The sequence below is a fragment of the Ixodes scapularis genome, unplaced genomic scaffold, assembly GCF_016920785.2.
Source record: "Ixodes scapularis isolate PalLabHiFi unplaced genomic scaffold, ASM1692078v2 ptg000943l_1__unscaffolded, whole genome shotgun sequence".
NCBI classification, from domain to species: Eukaryota; Metazoa; Arthropoda; class Arachnida; order Ixodida; family Ixodidae; genus Ixodes; species Ixodes scapularis.
In genome coordinates, this window is record NW_024610073.1 from 554,977 (window position 1) to 576,853 (window position 21,877).

The following is a 21,877-nucleotide window of genomic DNA, read 5'->3' on the forward strand; positions in this document are numbered from 1 at the left end:
TTTAGTGAGGTTTTTTTGTTGCTTAACTTTATTTTATGGATTAAACGTTTTTTGTTTGTTTTTATGCAGCTCGCTTTTTCCGTTTTTTCATTTTTTTTAATTCGTGTTTTGTCGCCGGTGCTGTGCGAAAATCGCGCGCGCGTAAACGATCGCAAACATTGTCCCGTAAACGCGGCGGTGTTTGTGATCTTCACCAACTAAGCTCTACAGTATTTAGCGGCTCTTAGAGGCTGTATTTGGTAAGGTCCCGTTTGTCGCCGCCTTCAATACTAGCAGAGACGCGCGGAAAGTTCAAGTTGAGCTTAATTTAACATATTTTTGTATATCAAATTATCGATATATCGAACTATCTTACAAACCCCTTTGAATTCGATATATCCGGGTTCGACTGTATTTAACTTCTGAATTGAAGTAAACGTTGAGACCAAAGTCACCTGGAGGAGTCCAGTTAAAACAAATCATAGAGTTCTATTTTTTTTTTTTTTTTTTTTTTTATAGTGCCGTTTTGGTGGTGTTGACTCGTCATCACTTTCATCCCTACACCGAGCACACTCAGTTTCACTGTTATCAGATTCTGAATTCAGTAGCAGTTCCTCGACTAGATCATCCGTCGAGGAGCGCCAAGTTGAAGCACATGGGTTCGCCATTCAAAAACAATGTTGACTCAGAAACGCATACGGAGAAAGTTGCCTCCACAAAACTCTCCACCTGGCTTCAAAAGGTGAAACCACAACTAAAAATTATGGCATATTGATTCGTCCATAAATTCCAGCAAAAAAAAAAATTTCGTCAGCCTGAGTTTAGTTGAAAGTGGCAGGGAATAAATTTAAAACTCGAAACAGCAGGGGGTGTGCCGGGGTTAAATACATAAGACCATTGCAACACAAGGTATTGAGCACAGTGAGGATAATTTTGCATGGGCTTAATCTAACTTCCATATCCTGAAATATTCCAGTGTGCCCAGTCCGGATTACACGAGCACTTTCTTGTCACCGACATCGTCAATGAACAGGCCACTTCTGGAAACACCATGAAAACACGATGCTCAACCACACACGTATAGCCGAATGGCAACATGGCTGCGAGATGCACTTTTGGATACTTTCGGCTTGGATTGGAATGGGGTCTACGACTTTACCATTTGTAACCAAACTTAGTAGCTCTAACTCAATCTAGCCTAGTGTCGCGCTTTCAATCCAATCCAATCTGAGGTGTGGACTGGATTTGTCGGTTGTTCCCTTTGCATCGGGTAGCACACTCCACATCGGGTGAGCAGAGCTCGTGCTCCGCTCTAGGCAGCCCCAGATCCACAAGTCCTTGCTCAGGACACTCGATGGCGTTTCCGGCTCATTTTCCCTGACTGGGCTCGTTTTTTGACAATATCCCTGACAATTCCCTGATTTTTCCCGGGAATTAAAATTTCCCCGACAATTTCAGGTTTTCCCGGTCGCTAGACACCCCGGTTAAACAAATTGAACCGATGGCACTGGTCCTTAAATACTACATTTCATGCCTTCTAGAGCGTGGAAGATAAAGGTAACTGCCAACTTTTTATTTCTATGAGATGCACTATACAAGTTAGCCAAGAACCAAAGCATGCCAATAGTTTGCTATCGCTAGGTGTCTTCGATACCAGTTTCTTTTTCGAGTCGCTAATGGTTCTGCAGCATTTGTTTCGACAGGAAAGTTTGGCGGCTTTCTACTTACTTATTTTGCTGATACAAACATCTTGTCACAATAAAAGAAGTTACCAGCAACCAATCCCTAAATGAGAAGGGGTCCAACATTTCAAAACCAACTTGGTTTCTTCTCTAGGGACGACTGTTAAGGATCAGCTTCTTCCGAGAGGAGGTGTGACCACTGAACCACAGCAATTTCGAAAGCATTACCTGTCTGATGGAGCGAGTCGACGTCATCGGCTTCGAAACCGCGCCAAACGGCTCTTAAATCCTTCTCGCCAGCTCCCAGCTATGAAACCACGTGCAAATAGCCAACGGCACCTTTTGCATTTCAGCCCCATTGGCTGGCGCGCGTCGATCAGGCTCCCATTCGCCGGAGAGGGAGTATGATGTACATGCTTTCGCATTCAGAACTTATAAAGAGTGCTTAGGTGTACCTCGAGCCTTTTTACCTTTTCCTTCACTGTTCGTAATGACTTTAATGGTGACTTCTTCTATCACAATTTTAATCCAACCAGGCAGACTTCTGTCGAATGGTATATGTTTACGACATTTTGAGGACATTTTGCTGTTTTGAAAAGAGCAAAATAAACCACAGGGTATGTTGCTTGAAGTAAAGTAACAAAGACAGATTAAAGGGAAGCTGAAGAGGTTAGCCCATTAGTCTGAGGAATGAACTGAGTCTGACCAAGTCGGTTGGCACCTGAGCACCCAAGGATTGCCTCCAGTATAACTCGACTGGTGTCCCTTGCACTCACAGGGTGGCCCAAAATTGACAGCTCTTCAACATCAAACTGCTTCAGCTGGAGGCCCGCATTGGCAATCCATCGCAAGACACACTGCAAGCGACGAATGCATTCTTCCTTAGTCTTCACAAAAACTACATCTTCGACGTGAAAGGGGACGCCGTTGCAGCCCTTCAAGATACACTGCATCATCCGCTGAAATGCGGCAGGCGCCAATGTGAGTCCAAAGCCGACAGATTGAAACCAGAAGAACCCTTGATGGGAGACAAACGTCATCATTGGCCAACTATCCTTTGAGGCAAATGCAAAGTCCAGTTTGGAAAACCGTGCCACCCTACTCAGTGCACGCCAGAGTTCCCTGCCTAAGGCCAAGGAAATCCGTCCATGACAGCTGCCTCGTTCGGCTTCCGCAAGTCTAGACAGAGGCAAAGCACTCCCTCCTTATTTTGCCACAACTATCGGAGACACCAGGGGTAGAGCCAGGCCACACGCATCAGCATTCCCTACATCGAGGAAAAGAGTGAAGCTCTGGCACGGGTGCTAGACAAGGAGGGCATTCAGATGGCCCACAAGCCAATTTCAAACATTGGACGCTTTATGCTACGACCAAAAGATCGGCCCCCTAAAGAAAAAGCGCAAGGTGTAGTGTACGAGATTCCTTGCACGGAGGGCCTGACCTCGTACATCGGCAAAACAAAGAACTATCATTAACGGATTCGTCAACACAAGGCTGATGTGCGCAACTTGGATCAAGAGCGCAGCGTGGTCGCTGAACGCTGGGAAAAAATTGACCACCGCATTTGACTTGTTTAACACGCGCATCGTGCACATAGAAACTAACCTCCGCCGGAGTCTCTTCCTTGAACCATGGCACATTCAGACCACGCCAATAAACATTATTAAGTCTCTTGGCGCACTGCCATCTGTGTATCTGAACGGGCTCTACCACGTGTCATCAAAAAACGGCCATAGAGGAAGAAGAAGAGATTGTGTGCATTTGCCACCGCCATAGAGGAAAAAGAAGATGGCAATTCCTTTCCTCCACAGTCGCCCCTGATTTTGGAATTGGTTGGTCGACTTGTTTTAATAATGATTTCCCCCAACCAAACAAACTTGTGTCTAATGTTTACTTTCAAGAATGGGACAGTATTGGTAATTTTCGTCGCCCCTTTTCGAACTTGTCTTTGTATTTCGACTGCAAGGTGCTGAAAACATTTGCAGCACTTTACGGCCAGTGAATGTGCGGCAACAGCTCTGAGCTGGCCTCTAGGAGTCGTCTACTTAGCAGAAGCTGCCAATAACCACACTGTATACATACCTACCAGGGCTGGACTGAGATACAGTTAAACCTGGATGTAACAAACCTGCGAACCTGGATGTAACGAACCGGGAACATGCGGCAGCTATGAGAGCAAGCCCGTCTGGTAATCTAGCTGTCCATTGTAGTCGCTGCCCGTGCTCACCAGTTTTGCATGATGTGAAGGTTCTGGCAAAATATAAAGATAAAATATGCCGAGAAGTGCACGAGGCGTTTGAGATTAGAGCAAAGGGAGATGACTGCGTTAGCGAGCCTTCCCTTGCCCTCTCAGGGAGAGAGTTTGATTTTATCAAGAGGTCTTCTGGATTGATGGGATGAATAGGCGTTTTTAACGGCCTATATATTATGTGTTTTTTCATAAATAAACTTTAGTTGCGAGTGCGCCTCGTCCAGTTTACTCTCGTCTTTGTCCTGTCGTTTTTTGGCGCTGTATTTACTGATCATGAACCAACTAGCCCAAATTTCTACTTTGCTGCAGTTCATTTCTTTTACAACGGGCTCTTCTTTATGTTCCCCCACCCACCATCAATCAGTGTACCCTTTAATCAACCTCATCGCCATTACGTGCTGCCGCTCAAGGATTTATGCCTATGCCATTCGGCACGGATGCTACCCAGATGACGTCAACGCTCTCTTCCTTGGTGCACAGCCTTCCACCAGTCACGCCAAAAGAATCTGCCGAATTCTTCGATCTGAAGCATGGAAGCAGGTAGAAAGGTACAGACAGTGCCTTTGGGTCTGTTGCTATCAAAGGGGTGCAGCACGAGAACCGTCTGAGAGAGCCTACAGGGATCACCCAAGGACTGCCGCTCAATATACGGAATTCTTCTGGCAGCAGACGAGGCTGACGCTTCCCAAGAAGCAAAAACGAGGGGAACCACGGCAACAACAAGTTGCCACACTCGGGGATGTTGTACTTCCCCCCAACATCAAGTCAGCACTGGACAAGGGACCCAAGTTCAGCCAGGAGCCGAAGCTGCGATCTGTTGCCAAACTGGCTCTCTTGAGAGGCATAGCGGAGAAAACAAGCCCTGAAGACAAGGAAAGGTGCGTGGCGGACGGTGTTGATGTGCTCTTGCGTACTTCGGGACAAGCTGTGAGGTGCAAGAAAACGTCGCACATCATAGACTACTTTAAAGACCAAGACTTAAAACTGCTTATGTCAGATAAGGAGGGTGGCTTTGTAGTGGCGCCGCGGGACTTGTAGCATGAGAAGGCTCAGCAGGCTGTTCTCAAGAACTTCAAGAAAGTGAGTCCGGGACCTTTGACCAAACTCAAGACGCGCGCTAAGGAACTTTGCAGTGAAATGAACCTTCCTGGACTTCTGAAAAGTGTGCAATCTAGCAAGGGACTCCATTTAGACATTTTCTTTTCTGCCAAGACGCATAAGATAGGTATTCCTTTTAGAGCGATTGTTACAGAGAGGGGATCTTGGCAATCCCAGCTGTCCAGCTTTCTCGCCAAACACCTGTCGTGCTTGGAACTACACGACCCTTTCTTGATTAGAAATTCGGAAACGATTACTGATTATTTGAAGGGAGACGCTAATGGGATGCGTAGTGCTTTTTCTTTGGATGTGGAAGACCTTTTTTATTCTATACTGCACGACCATCTCTTTTCGGGGGTTAGAAAATGCATAGAACGGAACGGTGAGGTGTCATTTGCCAATTCGAGTGGCATCAGTGCAGAGAGTTTTTTGGAAATGTTGTCGTTTTATCTGTCGCACACGTATGTTTCCTTTAAAGGTGATATGTACGTCCAAAGGAAGGGCATTTGCATCAAGTCGTGTGTCGCGCCGGTGCTATCCAATATTTTTTTAAGCCAATGTGACAACACCATTGCCGAGAAGCTGGGGCACGACAACAGCATAAAGATTTATAGGTATGTTGATGATTACCTTGTGTTCAGCGATTTGGCAGAGCGATCGCTGGATGGCGTCGTAACCCAGATGCTCGATGCGTTTTCCTCGTGTTCTGGAGGTCTGAGGTTTACGCACGAGAAGCCGGTAGAAGGGACACTACAGTTCCTTGACCTAAAACTACGCTTTCTGGAGAGCCACATATGTTGGGCGTACGAGCCAAGATCTAAGAAATGCATCCTGCCGTACGAGTCTGCCCATTCAAGATTAGTAAAAAGGGGCATTGCTAGCACGTGTTTGGAGATGGCCCTTAAACGATCTTGTGATCATTCTGTGCAAGACAGCTTTAACCTACAGATTTCACGCCTGCAGAAGGCAGGTTTCCCACAAGGGTGCCTGACTGAGGTTGCGGAAGGATTGTTAAAAAAATTCAAAGGGGCAACCAATCGGTCAAGAGAGAGGCCAAAAACGAGACCGGTAATCATTCCGTACTTGCATGCCATGTCCCATAATTTAAAGAAAGTAGCACAGCGGTTTAGATTACCCGTAGTATTTTCAGCTCCAGAAAAGATGGCACGCTTGTGCCGTAGAATCAATAATCCCCAGACAGACATGGAGCAGTGCGGCACAAAACACAAAACCAAATATGCTGAGTGTGCCGTCGGAGTGGTTTACGAAATTCCGCTGACTTGCGGCTCCGTGTACATCGGCCAGACTGGCAGATGTGTCAATGATCGTGCACGAGAACATGCGGTTCTGAGAGCAAGCCCGTCTGGTAATCTAGCTGTCCACTGTAGTCGCTGCCCGTGCTCACCAGTTTCGCATGATGTGAAGGTTCTGGCAAAATATAAAGATAAAAAATATGCCGAGAAGTGCACGAGGCGTTCGAGATTAGAGCAAAGGGAGATAACTGCGTTAGCGAGCCTTCCCTTGCCCTCTCAGGGAAAGAGTTTGATTTTATCAAGAGGTCTTCTGGATTGATGGGATGAATAGGCGTTTTTAACGGCCTATATATTATGTGTTTTTTCCTAAATAAACTTTAGTTGCGAGTGCGCCTCGTCATGTTTACTCTCGTCTTTGTCCTGTCGTTTTTTGGCGCTGTATTTACTGAGGTAACGAACCTGTATACAACAAAACCCTCTATTTAACTAACTTTTTCAATTCTGCGACGAAATCTTCATAGAAGCACTCGTATTTGTGAACTCCATGTAACGAAGCACTCGAACTGGATAACCTTGATTTAATAAAATCGCTCTGCCGCAATCTCCATTTTTTTTTTTTGTTTACGGATTTTGATAATTTGGACTTGTTCGATATTTCGGACCTAAAGGTGGAACCGTGACTTATCCATAGAAATAGTGTATATTCACAACCAATGTTTCGGACAGCTTAAAGTCCAAAAGTTTGATTATTCGGACAAAATCGTCGCGAGCAATCAGCGGAAAACGCCATCGAGAAGCGGCCATTTTGATTTTTATGTTGGCTGCAAATGGATTGGCTTGGTTTGGCAGCACTACTGGCGCTACTTGAGTACTCCTGAGTATTACTGCTAGGTGACGCTATGCTAGCCCTTTTTTTCCATTTAGCTGCACGTCATCATCATCATCATTATTTTGCTTTTCCCATTTTACCATTTCTTTACGTCGCCAGTTGCCATTTTGCGCTCATGGTTTTGCGCCTCTTATCTCATTCGCACAACGCTGGCTTGGACGTCATAGCCCCGTTTGTTCTGCCGCCGCAATGTGTCATTAAGAAGCGCAGAAAGTACTCGACCATAACGCTAGAAAAGAAGGCAGCGATTCTCAAGCTAACACAAGGTTGCCGAACGGAAACAGAGGCGTAACCTGAAACAAGGCACTGTTTACAGATTTTTTAAGCCCAGTTGGAAGTAATAAAGGCAAGTTTTTCAATCTGCTGATTTTACGGACTGCCCTATTATTCGGACGTTTTTACGGTACCTGCAAAGTCCGAATAATCGGTCGGCGACTGTACCTAAAATGCAGATATATCCTTGTCCAATTGCCACCAAAGGCGAGCAGCCTTTGGTGCCTACCGTGAGGGAGGTCTTGGATGCCATCAATGTATTACGCCGGATCGCCGGCAAAGGACGACGACGGCGCTCTAAACGCTTTGGTGTCCTTTGAGCGCTGCGTGCTACCTTCGCTCGTGCGAAAGACACAAGGCAAGCTTACAGACTTCTTTTCCACTAAATAAATGACGTGATGAGTTTGCCCACGTGGATTTTTAATTTTCGCTTTCTTTCCACGTGTCCTTTACGAGTTTTTCCGCGAAAACTGCATGTAACGAAATCCTCCATATAACGAATTATTGCAAACTTTTATCAATTTCGTTGTATCTAGGTTTAACTGTACTCCAAAAAGTATTCGGGAATACAAATACTGAGATACATGTGTTTTAAATACAGATACAGAGATATGCTTGTCTTTTATGCCATGGGATATCCACAAGATACTTCCGTAAAACCAGCAAAAACGTATTCCGGAATATAGATACTTATAGAAATAACTTTGTTCTTAAATGGTGCTAGGTGTAGTTTGTGGCAAATATGAATGGTCGTTTATGCTTGCGCTCCTTTTCCGTGTCATTTTATGCCGTTTCCCTCACCTCGAACTCTTTATTTATCATTATTGCTGTTAAAGAAAACATGTCGCCCCGTATTTATCATTAATGCCTGCTATGCTTGACAAAAGACGTCTGCCCGAAATGAACCCTGTTTTGCCGCGAGGGTGCATCTCAAACTGTCGTATTATAAGCTTCTGAGATCACCCATAGTGCAAGGAGATTGGACAACAGGACCATACTTTTTCTTCACTCAACTCCTTTACAGCGTTCTCTCTGCTAAATTGGAAAGAGTGGAGGGCTTTGTGAGAAGAGCTGATTTTGTTATTTTGCATGTAATCTTTTTCAAACCAGTTTTTTTTTTTTTTTTTTTAATGTTGGTGATTGAGATGAATTATGTTGTAGGGGTGCTCATATTCTAAATTATGAAGCAACTTGCACCAAACGGATGTTTTTATCTTTTGAATTTATCTTTAAAAGAACAACAAATGTAACGAGATACCTAAATCTGGGAAATTATTGCGATAGGAACGATACATTTCAAATGTATTTTACTACCGAGATACCAATAATTATTTTAATGTATTTCGATACAGAGATACAGGTACTCGAAAGTATCTCTAAAATACTATCGCAACACATTTGTATCGCGACACTGCCCAGCCCTGATACCTGCCAAGTTGGGAGAAAGGAAATCTGGGAGGTATTTTAAGCCTTCATTAGATATGTATCGCACTGCTCATGCTAGCGAAGCACAGCTGGGCCTCGCTATCGTTGCTGTCACCTGATGCAACGGCAAAAACTCCTCGTTTAAATGCGAGAGGGCTACTTTGCGCTTTCCCAGAGATTTTTTTGTCAATCGTACAACTGTATGAAATGGTCGAAATTCAGGAGTCTCCCAGGAATGGGATACGGGCCGTTCGTCTAAAGACAATTCGTAATAAGGCAACTTGTAGCGTGGCAATTCATCACACAGGGCAATCAGTCAAAGGGCGATTTGTCACTGGGAAACTTGTCGAAAAACGAGAAATAATGCTCGAAGATCTTGTTGCCCGTGTACTAGCTTTCTTAGCATTCGGTTGCATTTGTTGTTGAGTTTTTGTGTAGAGTCCCGTTTAGAAAGTTTACTCAATCGTTTCCTTTCAGTTGATAAACATTTTAGCGCATAATTCGATGCTTGGTGGAATGCCGCATAGCAACATCAGTGAGGAGGCATTACGGGCTACGGGTAATTGTCCATAATGTTCTTTATTCACCTTATTTATCCTGCACGCGCAATCGCCAATTTTTATCTCATATTTATAATGCCCCCAATATAATTATGGACATCCACTGTAAGTTGTACTTCACCGAATCTCCAGGCATTCCTGGAGTCACTAATAAATGAGTGCACTATGAGGGAAATGTAGCTCAGCCAAGCTGCGAGTGGGGCCATCTCCACGGGCGTAGCGTGCAACAGGGGACGTTGGGTGATTCCCCATCGCTACGATAGGAGCAATAACATGGACATTGTCGAGGCATGTGCCAGGAATGTATCACTGTGAATGAATATCTCTTCGGTAGAATGACACCAATAAATAAACGTCCATTGAAGATACTTAAAGGGACCATGAAATGATTTTAAAATCGAGTTTCATCCACCGCACGTCGTAAAAGGTGTGAAAAGAAACACAAAAACACAAAATAGGGAGCCCAAAAAAATTATTTGCTATAGAACTTTTGAAAGAAAACTGGACTCTTTTGCGCCTTCCTTCCTTCGCCTGTTCACTACGATGCATACGCAGAATCTGTGCACGTCAGCCGAATCCACATCGCCTATTGGGTAAGAGCCTACCTCACCAGCACCGCGATCGTAAACAATAAATAGCCGGCGAATGTTTCCTAAAAGTTTTGTTAAATAATATTCAGATCCACATTTTGTAGCATAATTAGAGATGTGTGGCGAAAATTGCCAAATTTGATAATGCTGAGAGCCAAGCGCCATCTATCGTGTGGTAAACGAAGCAACCACTGCGCGTGCGCAGTAGGGCAGGGCCGCCAGTTAAGGGCGAAACACATGTACGACGAAACCGTCCGATCCGACGTCCGACCGCGCAATACGACTGTCGGAGGCGAGGGTTTTCGTAGCATCGGAGAGCGTTGAAAACCCTCGCCTCCGACCGTCGTATTGCGCGGTCGGACGTCGGATCGGACGGTTTCGTCGTACATGTGTTTCGCGCTTAACTTGGGTGTCGGCGACCGACGAACATTTATTTTCTTTGTTTTCCTTCCTCTCAAAACTCTGACTGACTGAACGTTTATTTTTCTACGTGTTCTTCCCGCGCGTGCCGACTTCAAGCAGCAAGAAAACAGTACTTAAAACAGACCACGACGAACAAGAACGCTGGATTCACCGACTCCGACGAAGCGTATAGGCCTAGCAGGCATTCCGACTCGGCGCTGCGTTGCTTCGTCGCAAGACCGTCTGCCTACGACCGGCTGGCGTGCTAAAAGGAATATGCCCGCGCGACCCTTGTGGACCCTTCCCGTATTATAGTTTGATCACTGACCTCAATTCTAGATTAAGAGGTGAGGAGGTCAATCTCTTCCCCTTGTTTTCCGAGGCAGTGTTGACGAACACTCGTCGAAAAGGGACTCTCGTCGATTCTATCTTCTTGTTTTGTGTGATATAGAGCTGAAATAAACGCCGTATGGATTGCCTTCGTAACACGGTATGTACACTTTGTTATTGGTATGCCATTTTTATTCTGACAGACTGCACGTCACTGTCGACCCCGGTCCAACCTTTCTTTGCCGAGTGTCGCGTCAGTATCGAGTTGCAATCGTAAAAGAACGGTCCCGAAGCGCTTACCAACAGCGCGAATACAAGACTTCCATCAAGCGCGCGCGTCCGCTCCGAGTGTAAGCAGGTATTTACGTGGCTCTTGCTGACACTCGTAGTTCAAACGTATCTTTTTTAACGTCGGCTCGCTCCTGCATCTCCGAGGCCGCGAAAAACGCCATCTACGTCGCTTTGCAAACGACTGACACGGGCCGGCCCTTCTGCCAACAATGACGGGGTGGTGACAAGACTCGCTGCACTTCCCAACAGGCATACCGGCGTATGGGACTAGTCCCATGCTGTCGCTGTAGCGCAACATATCTCATTGAATTTCGCTCAGCTGCGATGCGGCGATGAGAGGCGCCGATTCAGGAAATACGTCGGTGATATCAGCGCAGTAAAACCTACCGGCGCACCCCAACTCGTTGCCGCTAACACTCCCATTCTCCTACTGCCGAGAGAACTTCCGGTTCCGGAAACGGTCTACGTCACGGCTTCTTTTGCGGTCAGTTGGAGAGAATGAAAAAGTCGATATTTCAATAATTTTTTGTGTAAAAGTTAATAAACCGAGACGAAAACGGATGCCTGTTCGGCATTCAGTGAACATTGACGGTTTAATGTAAAAGTTATCTGGAAAAAGTAAAAAGGTCATTTCATGGTCCCTTTAAATAAGTGCTCCTTCTTTATTAGTGTCAAACATTCTTTAGCTCTTCACTAGAGTTTTATTGGGACGTGCCGTGGCAAAGACACAGTCTGTGCTGCGCAGACACAGACTGCACATGTGCAATACAGACAGAAACTATGCATGCACGATAAGGAAAGAATGTAGCTCATCCACGTGCGCAACACAAACTGCAAATGCGCGACGCAGAAAGAATGTAGCCTGTCCCCGTGCGCGACACACGCAGACTGCGCATGCGCGACTGAAACCTTTCACGTAACACCCCACAATTGCCTAGCAATTTGCTGTCCATTAATGACTGAGAGAGGTGCCAACATTGTGGAGGACAAGGCCTAATTAGTCAGTGTCTATTAGAAATCGGTAAAAATATAATTTCTTGAGTCGAGGAAAAAGTTATTAATTCGAGGAAGGGGGTCCCTGCTAATTGTACTCACTTGGAAAGACATGTACAAATTACTCGAAAAAGGTAATAAAGTTAAGTTACTGAGTATCGACGCCAAAAGTAATTGGATTGGAGTAGAAATTACTCATTTGTAATAGCAATCGAGTAAACTACTAACTACTGTAAAAAAATAGCGAGTTACTTTGAAGTTACTTCCCAAGTTACTCTTTTATATTTTTGTGGTAGCAAAACGAACAGCAGTTATGATCCGTAAAAAAAACGTCGAGCCTAAAATAAATGCAGTCATTTTATGGCTTGCGTTTTAACCAAAATAGATTATTCACTCGTAGAAGCAATTGACTCTCAAAGTTTTTGATAGGGGAGTTTCCCTCTTTTCCTCCTAAAGACGTCCCCAGCCAAGCTAAAAAGGCGTTCCACCGACGTGCTGGATGGAACGGCAGCAGCGTTGAATTTGAGAAACAGGCTATGCAGGGTTGGGTAAGCGAGTGTCGACATCTTAAGTGTCCATGACGAAACATGTGAGGTTGCCCTCGGCTAAAGGGTCCTTTATAACAAACTCTCCTCCTTTTTCTTTTTTTCAGCAAGTTGAGATTGTTATGACTGGCCCTTCTTTATTCCCCTGACGTTCGGAGAGTATGCTGAGTGAGTGCACCTGATTGTCATGGGTTCAAATCTCGCGCCACGACGATGACATCGTCCTGACGACTGCGCGTCTCATTACAGTGCTAGTGCTATGCTACTGAAAAGAAATTGTTTTGGTTCAACAGAATATGAAACAAACTATACTTTGCCGCTGACGCCGCGGCCAAAAAAAAGGATCCCCCAAGGGTGACTCGCAATTTTCGCCGGCGACTAGGTTTCCTGACGCACCTGCCATACCTGAAAAGTAAATCGTTTTCAACAAAGAGGAGGTCCCCTGGCGTAGAAGGTCGGAAGGACGCAAAGAATTACGTGAACAAGCATCGTTACTCGTACAGTTGCAGCTGGAAGCGGGAACGTGCTCCCATGAACGGATTATCCGTGTCTGCATTCGAGCGCGGGGGAGTCCTTCTTTGCAAGGGAGTATGCACTGACGACGAGGTGGCCATGGGAACAGGCGCCCAGCTGCGAGGTCATTCCAGTGGAACCCCCAAACCGCTTGAGGCAGAACTCACTAAAGGCAGTCAACATGAAAACAACAACAATCTTCGGAGTGTCCCCGTCTTTCGCGGTTGCAGCTGGAGTCGCGGCGCCTGAGTGCATTACCGGATTAGGTCAATACCCGACCAAGACTTGGTAAGCATCTCTGCCTGCGTTTGTGCGCGCCGGTGTTCGTTTTGGCTGCTCATCGCCACCTTGGCTTAAAGGGGCGGTGCAACAATTTGCGGACTTTGGCTAATTAATTGCGGGAATTGATCCCGGCCACATATAAAACGAAGGACCGAAAACTATTCTTTCCTGCTTGCCCTAGTTTTCATTAAAAAAAATAAAAGAAATTGGTATCTCTGGCACCCCTCAACTCAACATTGAAGCGGCACCAGCTTCGCCTGTGACGTCATTCGGAGTGGCGTTGGTTTTCGGTTGGGTGCTTCTGGCTTCCGTTTCCCCAGCGCTCGCCGGCTCGCCAGGCTCGCCGCTCTCCCGTCGATTCCCGACCAACATGGCGGCATGGGCGGACGGCCTGAGCGACGTCGAGCGCAAGATGCTTGCGTATAGTAAGTCAGTTGGACTTGTGCGGCGGGCAGTCGTAGTCGAGGTCGAGACACCAGGAACAATAACGATACCACGATACTACGGACCCCACGACCAACGCACTCCGTCGAGCGAGGGAAAGACGAAACGTCCGGGTTGCTCGTGTAGCCGCCGTAGGTGCCTCCGGCGTCGACGGATGACGGCGACGGCAGCTTTGGTTGACTTGCGGTAGATGGCGCCACAAATCTTTTAGCGGCAATATTAGGCTTTTGAAGCGTTTCTGCATGCCTAAACAACAAGATTTTTTTTAAACTTAACCTCAAATCAAGCTTACAATTGCCTAACACTATCACTTACAAAAACCACTCCGAATGACGTCAAACCACAGGTTCCATTTGCGGCCACCATGTGGCCGGAGGTTGGGAAAAAAAGTGTTTTTTATTTTGCGATTACGCAGCGAAATAGAGGTATTTTGGGGTATGGTGGCACTTTTTCTCTTACTTATGCCGAAGTAAACAATATAAAAAATTCAAGCTGCACATTCATTCAGTGTTAAAATCATTGCACCGCCCCTTTAAGGACGCCTGTGATGCAGTTTCTACGGCTGCTCAGTACAAGTGCGTGGGAACGGAATGTGAGGGGGCCCCTTGTTTGGGAATGCCACTTCATCTGCCGGCGACTTACTTATTTCTGTGCTCAAACTTATGTGATGAGCACAATTAGCACTATATTTTGAAAAGACTTGGTAAGCATCTCTGCCTGCGTTTGTGCGCGCCGGTGTTCGTTTTGGCTGCTCATCGCCACCTTGGCTTAAGGACGCCTGTGATGCAGTTTCTACGGCTGCTCAGTACAAGTGCGTGGGAACGGAATGTGAGGGGGCCCCTTGTTTGGGAATGCCACTTCATCTGCCGGCGACTTACTTATTTCTGTGCTCAAACTTATGTGATGAGCACAATTAGCACTATATTTTGAAAGTAGTTAGTAATTTGAGTGGAAGTTACCTGAAAAATGTAGTTAAATTAAACTACTAATTACCTAAATAAAGTTGCAATAGAAAGTTACCAAGTTACTCGGAAAAGTAGTTAAACTACAGTAGTTTGATTAGAGTAGTTGAACTACGTCCAAGTCTGGCAGAAGAACTATGCTCGATAAACATCAGAAATGCTACAAAAATAAGAAATATTTGTTAATAGTTTGACGAAATGACAATGACAAGCTGCCTATGAAGAATTATCCTATACGACGAATAGCCCTGCTACCAGTTGACATGTAGCGAACTGTCATTCGACAAACGGTCTTACAGCCCCCAGATAATACAGGACACTTGGCAGGTATGACTAGGGTGTATACTTTCCGGCGTTCATTTATGGCAAAAATCGGCGGATGTTTTTTGGTGTTTAGGCTCGTGTCTGTCACTGACGCTCGCTCCTTCCTGGTGACGACGCGAAAGTTCGAGAATGCTCGCTCAACATTTGTGCTGGACACGGGAAGCCCCAAAACGTCCAACGAGGCTTGGGACAGTCCTGGTCAGCTGAGGCTAGCCTCTCAGGCCACTGATAGTGATCTTCAAGCTCAGCGGCCCTGGAGGACTGCTGACCTTGGATAACAGTGAAACAAAGCTGCTGTCCTCCAAGAGTCCAAGACAACGTAGGTCACAAAAGAAAGACAGGAACAGTACATGATTCCGGGTAAGATAATGTGTTCGATGGAAGTTGGCGTAGGAGTTTTTTCAGTGAAAAAAAGCAACATTTCTAAAAAAAAAAATTTAGAATTCAGTCTTTTTTTTTTTTTTTTTTGAACAATTTTTATTTCCGTTACCGGCGGATGCTTATTGGTGTTTTTTGGTTAAAACTGGGAAGTATACAGGACTTTTTCGGTGAAAAAAAAACAGCACTTGTTTGAAAATATGAAAAAAAAACTGTGTTTTTCAGTTTTAACCAATTTTGTATTTTCGGCACTGGCAAATGTTTATCGGTGTTTTTCGGTTAAAACCGGAAAGTATAGAGCCTAGGTATGAGATACACCCAGCTCACATTTTACGTTCCTGCAAAAGTGCACAATGTATCCCTTACCTGTTCATGAAGGTTGTGTAGCTGCTTGTAGCGCACGGTGCAGTGGAATGCTCCATTGACATGGATGTTGTATGCCTATGAAAGTGTGAACAGAGCACCCAATGAGAGCCCATAACTGGTAAGAACACTGGACAGCTCAACACCTAATGATAATCATGATGTTTAAAGCCCGAGACTGTGGTGAGGGAAAGAATAGGAAACTTTGAACTTGAAAAAGAAAGGCACAGGAGAAGAAGTCTCAAATGTAGCTAAATCGTTTCTATGGCCCCAATGGACACCAACTCCTCTCACAAACATACAGTTTGATCACGGTGCACTGGGTGAGTCACTGAATAACCTTTTAGCGATGTGCACAGTCAGCAAGACAAGGACAAAGGGAGGACAGGACACAAATGAGTGCCTGTCCTGTCCTCCCTTCGTCCTTGTTCTTGCTGCTCAATTTTTATCAGACTCAGGTTTTACACAAAGAGCCTTATGATATTAAGAGGATCATAAGAAAAACGATAACAATCAAAACAATAGAAAAATGTATTTCCCAGGCCTCGATGCAACTTCCAATTGGTGCATTGTGAAAACAGTGTATGTACGGAAGAAGGGTTCTTGGCCAACGTGTTGTTTCTTCGTCCCCTTGTCCCTGTTTTTTAAGCATTCAGTTAAGAGGGTTGTTGGTGTCTACCATCAAGGATATAGAATGAGCGAGAAAATAAACGATTTAGCTGCTTGTGAGATGTCTTCTCCCTTGCTTTTGTTCTTCGACTTCTCAACCCTCACCACAGTCTTGCCTGCACACTCACATTCTTCTCATTAACCTAAAGATAGACTTTTTCCAAGTAAAGGCCAGAAGTCCACACACGAATCAGTCCCAGGGTGGTGCAGAGAAAAAGCTTAACTACGTATGCGGACTTGACGCAACGAGGAAAATAAAATCATTAGACATTTCGCCTCCCAAGCGGGAGGCATCAGACGGGAATTGGGAATGACCGCACTACAGGCCGACGCATCCCTGTGGACGAAGCAAGTCCTCTCCTCCCTCACCTGACAAATAGCCGTGTTAAGGTCTCGCTTCGTACACACTGGGCGACCCACGTGGGAGACCAAACGACGAATGATTCTGTTTTCCTCATTGCGTCAAGTCGGCATACTTATTTTAATAAAGACGTCTCCCGGCTTCTAGAGTAAGTTTGCAGCTATCTAGCATGTCTGCTTGTACCTGTGTAGCAGAGATACAATATTGAACCAGGTAACCTTAGTCCCGTTAAATGCCTCGCTTGCCAGACGACAAGTGATGCCCATAAAAGGGAAGTTGTCTGGTGCAGTACTCTCTGTTAGGAAAACAATGAATGAACAAACACCCCAGTTGCCTCCAAAAGAAGCATAAAGGCCACTGCCCAAAGTACAGTGGGTGCTGCCGCGAGACAACCCAAACACCTGGCAGATCTCGGTCAAATTCAAATGTGAAGGACGTAACTCTTTGTTACTGAGAAGACACTGCTCCAAGGTACCTACGGCATGATTCCAGCCAAAATAACTGAATAAAGATTGAGCTTCCATGGAGCTACGAGCACTAGGAGGAACATGCGTCTTCCGACGGAGTGCAACCCTCCTTGTCAGAGGTATCTCTAGACCAGAGGTGGCCAGGCTGACCCAGCTTAAGAGCCGCAAACAAAACCACGAAACTTCCAAGAGCCGCACGGCGGGCGGGTCAAACTTTTGTCCAGAGCAATGAGCGAAACTCGAACTACTTTTAATCTATCCGGGTCAAAAGCAGTCCAACTGTACGTAAGTTAGCAGTAGCACGGGTCTACCAAACCGCAACCTGTCTTTTGATGTAAAACGCGTTCCATTTCTCTTTTTGGGGAAGTACTCGTGTGAACAGGAAGGAGGCAGGGCATAGGGGGAGGAGTGGGGAGGGGAGGGAGCCACGAGCCGCACTTTAACATGCAAAGAGGCGCATGCGGCTTGCGAGCCACAGCTTGGCCACCCGTGCTCTAGACTCTAGGGCTCTCTATGCCCTTTAGATGAGGCCCATTCCTACATTACGGGTTCTCAAACTGTGCTCCTCGGAACTCCAGAGTACCCAAATCTCCTCAACAGTCTCTGCCGGTGTGTCATTCTTCTTTGTTTAGACACCATTTTAGGAGATCTGGGCCAGCCGCTGGTGCAGTGGTTCTCAACCACCCATGTTTTGGGGAGCCTCTCTAGATCAATGGAAGTGATGGGGAGGGGTGGGGATAATAGGCAATTACAATGACAAAATGGTAAATAAAAAAAGGAAATGCATGCAAGTGAATTTTGAAGCCCTGGAGCATACACTAATCAACCCTACTCACTCGGGGCATATGTAGGACTGTCAGCATGGACAAAAAATACATTTTATTGCTCAGCCCTAAGAAGGCCTTTGGGGACCCCCATCGGAGAACCACTGCACTGGTCCATGACTAGGAGCCAATCACTGCCTAGCATGTGTGTTTACAAGAGGCTACTTTCTGGTATCAATACCAAGACCAGGAAGGGTTTAATCGAGAAAGATGCCCCTCGACAAGTTTGAAAATCTGTCCCATACAAATGTTCAAGCAAAATCTATCGAGGGCATGGAGGATCAAAAACTTATGGCGACAATGGTCAACCAGATGCACAAGTTAGCTGTACTACAAGCCATGTAGGGCACTGTGCTAATCAGTGTCAATCTCAATAACATGGCACGTTCAAATGACGCTTGAAACTGTTGAGAATGAAACACGTATCAAGCATTGTTCAATTTGTGCCGTGCCCTCTTGTGGTAAAAAACAGAAATGAGTATCTACCCAAAATCCTACAGATTAACTGTTTAAGCTAACTCGCATGGACCGTAAGAGGAAATAGCCTAATGTTACGATGGTTTACCAAAAATTTTAGTTGACAGACCACCCGAGGCACTATGGTAATCACCATCAAATTATATAAATGATGTCTCAAACTGTTGGGAATGAAACACGGATTCAACTGTTTTAAATTTATGTTTTGTCTATACACAAAAAACAAAAACGTGGGTCGTGTATCAGCTACAGAAATCTTTGAGCAAGTATCTTGCAATAAAAAGGAAATCTGAGCACACTAATAATCTCTTATGTAACTGGACAATTAGTATGTTGGAGTAAATCAGTTTGATTTTATTGGCCGCTCGCAGATAAATCCCGTCGTTCCATCCCTCAAGGCGTTTGTTGGCAGCGCAGCGTGGCAAATCTGGTTTGCAACGGTGCCCTTCGATCGGTGCGCGAAGCCAGGACGCGCTCAGCTGCACAACCTACTTCTCGAGCTGCGCACCAGTATTTCCTCACTCACTTCGGACGCAAGTTGAGATCAAAAGGACAGCGACCGTCGCGGCGGCAGCGGAGAAACTGAAAAAGTCTAACCATATCGAAAGAAAAATGCGCCCGAGATGAGAACTGCTACAGTTGCAACACGCGTTTGACGAGCTGTCTTTGCGTCGTTCTTTAGCACGAAACACGAGCAGCTCCCCAACACATCGCGATTCTGATCAAGGTCTACCAGATACTCAACACACACTGAGATCAACAGATCCATAAACAGTGAACGACACTTACAACGTACGACGATCCGTTTTCGTCCTTGAGCTCTTGGGTGTCCGGTATGGAGAAGTGCATTTTGGAGCGCGGAAGTCAGCAGCGTACGAAGCACATCAGAGGCATTCGGGCCAGATGGGGCGCAGATAGAATCTCGGGAGTAGGTCGCCACCACACAGTCGCCCACTCGGCCATGCCCCTTTCGCGCTCTGCCAGCTTCTCGCTTTCCTGCGCCCAGTGTACCCAACATACACAACGTTGTGTCAATGGGGTAATCGCTCTGTAAATCTTCCCGATTATTAGCTAACTGAAAATAAAATATAAACGCGAATAGTTCTTGGCGTTATATTTTAGCAGAAGCACGGCGCTGTATACAAATAACCACAAAGAAGAGAGAAAAACAAAGCAAAAAACTTGGAGTTGCTGGGGTTGCAGGAGTCGACTGCGACGACTGCGACCGAACCAGCCGAGGTTCGAGGCAGGGGGGTAAAGGTGGGTGAGGAGGAGTGGCAAATCCCGTGCGCCGACATCCTGGGTCCCGAGTGAACGAACGCAAAAGAGAGCGACAGAACACGAGAGAAAGAAAGCAACGTTGCCATGGTAACGCGAAGAGTGAAAACTCTTAGCAATATAAACAGTGATAATTTAACGTTGTAAACTAAATTATGAGCTATTCTAACGCTTATAAAAAGCAATAAACTCATTACGCTGCATTAACTTCCCTTCTGTCGAAATCTCGGAAATCTGGTGGTTGCGCAGTTTCGTATTCCTCAACCGCGCCCAGCCGCGCCCCACCAGCGAAGCCGGGTATATGGTTTAGTTTAGCGTTAACGCGAGGCCGTACATCTGCGCGCTTTTCAAAAAGAAAGCTTCGAAAAAAACGTGAATATCTTTCCACCGGTAAGTTCGTGAATTGTTGAAGTTCACGAAACTGCTCTGATGATGTAACCGTGTTTGGGACCCAGAAGGTCTGCCTGCATGATCCGCCGCTTGCGGCAGCCAGAATGTATGGGAAAATGGCGGACCTTTTCCTCTAGAGTTAGTATGTATGATCTCTATGGTTCGAGGGTTCGAGTCAGGGGGGTAAAGGCGGTAAAGGTGGGTGAGGAGGAGTGGCAAATCCCGTGCGCCGACATCCTGGGTCCCGAGTAGACCTGTGCGCCGCCGCGCCGCGCCGCCGCCGCCGCCTGTTTTGCTCTCGCCGCCCTATGCCGCCGCCGGAATCCCCAGAGCCAGCACGCCGCCGTCGCCGCCGCACAATAAATCCGGCGCGCCGCCGGCGTCGCCACTTTTTTTTTTTTTTTTTTTTTTTTTATGGGGGGGGGGGGGGGTGGGGGTATTGGTGTTTTTTTTTTTTCTGCTTCTATGTGAGTTTTACCTACTATATTATGCATAAAAAATTGATAGATTGTTTTGCCTTTCATTTTTACTCCTGTAAATATATCAATAAATGTAGTTCCATAAGAAACGGAGACACAGAACGATAAAAAAACGGACAAAACAACAAGTCTCAAACACCGTTTGTAGTTTATTTGAACAACGAACGATGTTACATATACCTCAAAACCCTCACCACCAAAAAAGAAACACATCCCCATCACTAGGTCACCGAGAGCCGGACACTCAGACAGAACCCATATGATTCATGATTCAGACATATCTAAATGATTCACACCAACCAGCCACCCTGATGACCTCCCTTGAGGGCTGACCAGCCACATTCGATAACAGGCAACTCCAGCTCCAGCACAGCCCTTACAATTCTTAGAAAACACACAAAAAACGCTTCGTATCACTGTCCAACGCCAAGGACGGTGTGCTTACTCAATTACCAGAGGTCAAAATATGCATGGTCTCCCTCAGAACTCTCCTACCATTGCTGATTGTTGGGCGAGTTGGTATTGTGCGTGAGAAAACATGATCGCGCTTTAAGACGTAGAGGAAGAACACCACAGAGCGCTTACTTTCAACTGATTTAATCCAAGCGCCTCAGCGTAGATACACACTGCGTCATCGCACCACATCGCAACCAATCCTTGGCCCCGCCGCGGACCGCAAATACACTATCTCTTTTTCTGCAAAGTCAATTGAAACCACGCATGACTGCAGGTGCAAACCATTATTTGCTTCATCCACTGTTCTCGCTAGGCACAAAGATAAGACTGCTAGAGAGATAATTGAGGCGGACGCCATCAATAGTTGCGGCACGTGTTGTGCACGTGTTTTTTTCTGGTACCCCTGAGGACTACCCCGAAGAGGAGGTTAACCTTTCTAATTTGTGCTGAGCTTTAAAAACTAAATTTACATCGAACCTCTCTGCCACTGATACAAAGTTATGAGAGGTTCCAAGGTAGTAAGGCACACACACAACATTCCTTACAACCCGTTTTTTCAACAGGAGCCGGATTAAACGTATGTACCTTACACCTTGAGCACAACTGTAACAATCCCATCCTGGTGTAATTGTTCAAATGGTTGTGAACG

General features: G+C 45.9%; 1 protein-coding gene across 1 annotated transcript in view; it reads right to left on the reverse strand.

Annotated features, from left to right (window-relative positions):
* Positions 1–19,645, reverse strand: part of LOC8031267 (sorting nexin-17) — an 82,789-nt gene extending 63,144 nt beyond the window's left edge. Inside the window, exons 1-2 of the mRNA XM_042288036.1 lie at positions 19,415–19,645; positions 15,831–15,905 (exon numbers count right to left, since the gene is read on the reverse strand). Coding sequence (XP_042143970.1) covers positions 15,831–15,905; positions 19,415–19,474 — 135 coding nt within the window. The 5' untranslated portion in view covers positions 19,475–19,645. The remainder of the gene's footprint in view (positions 1–15,830; positions 15,906–19,414) is intronic.
* Positions 19,646–21,877: the final 2,232 nt, after the last annotated feature.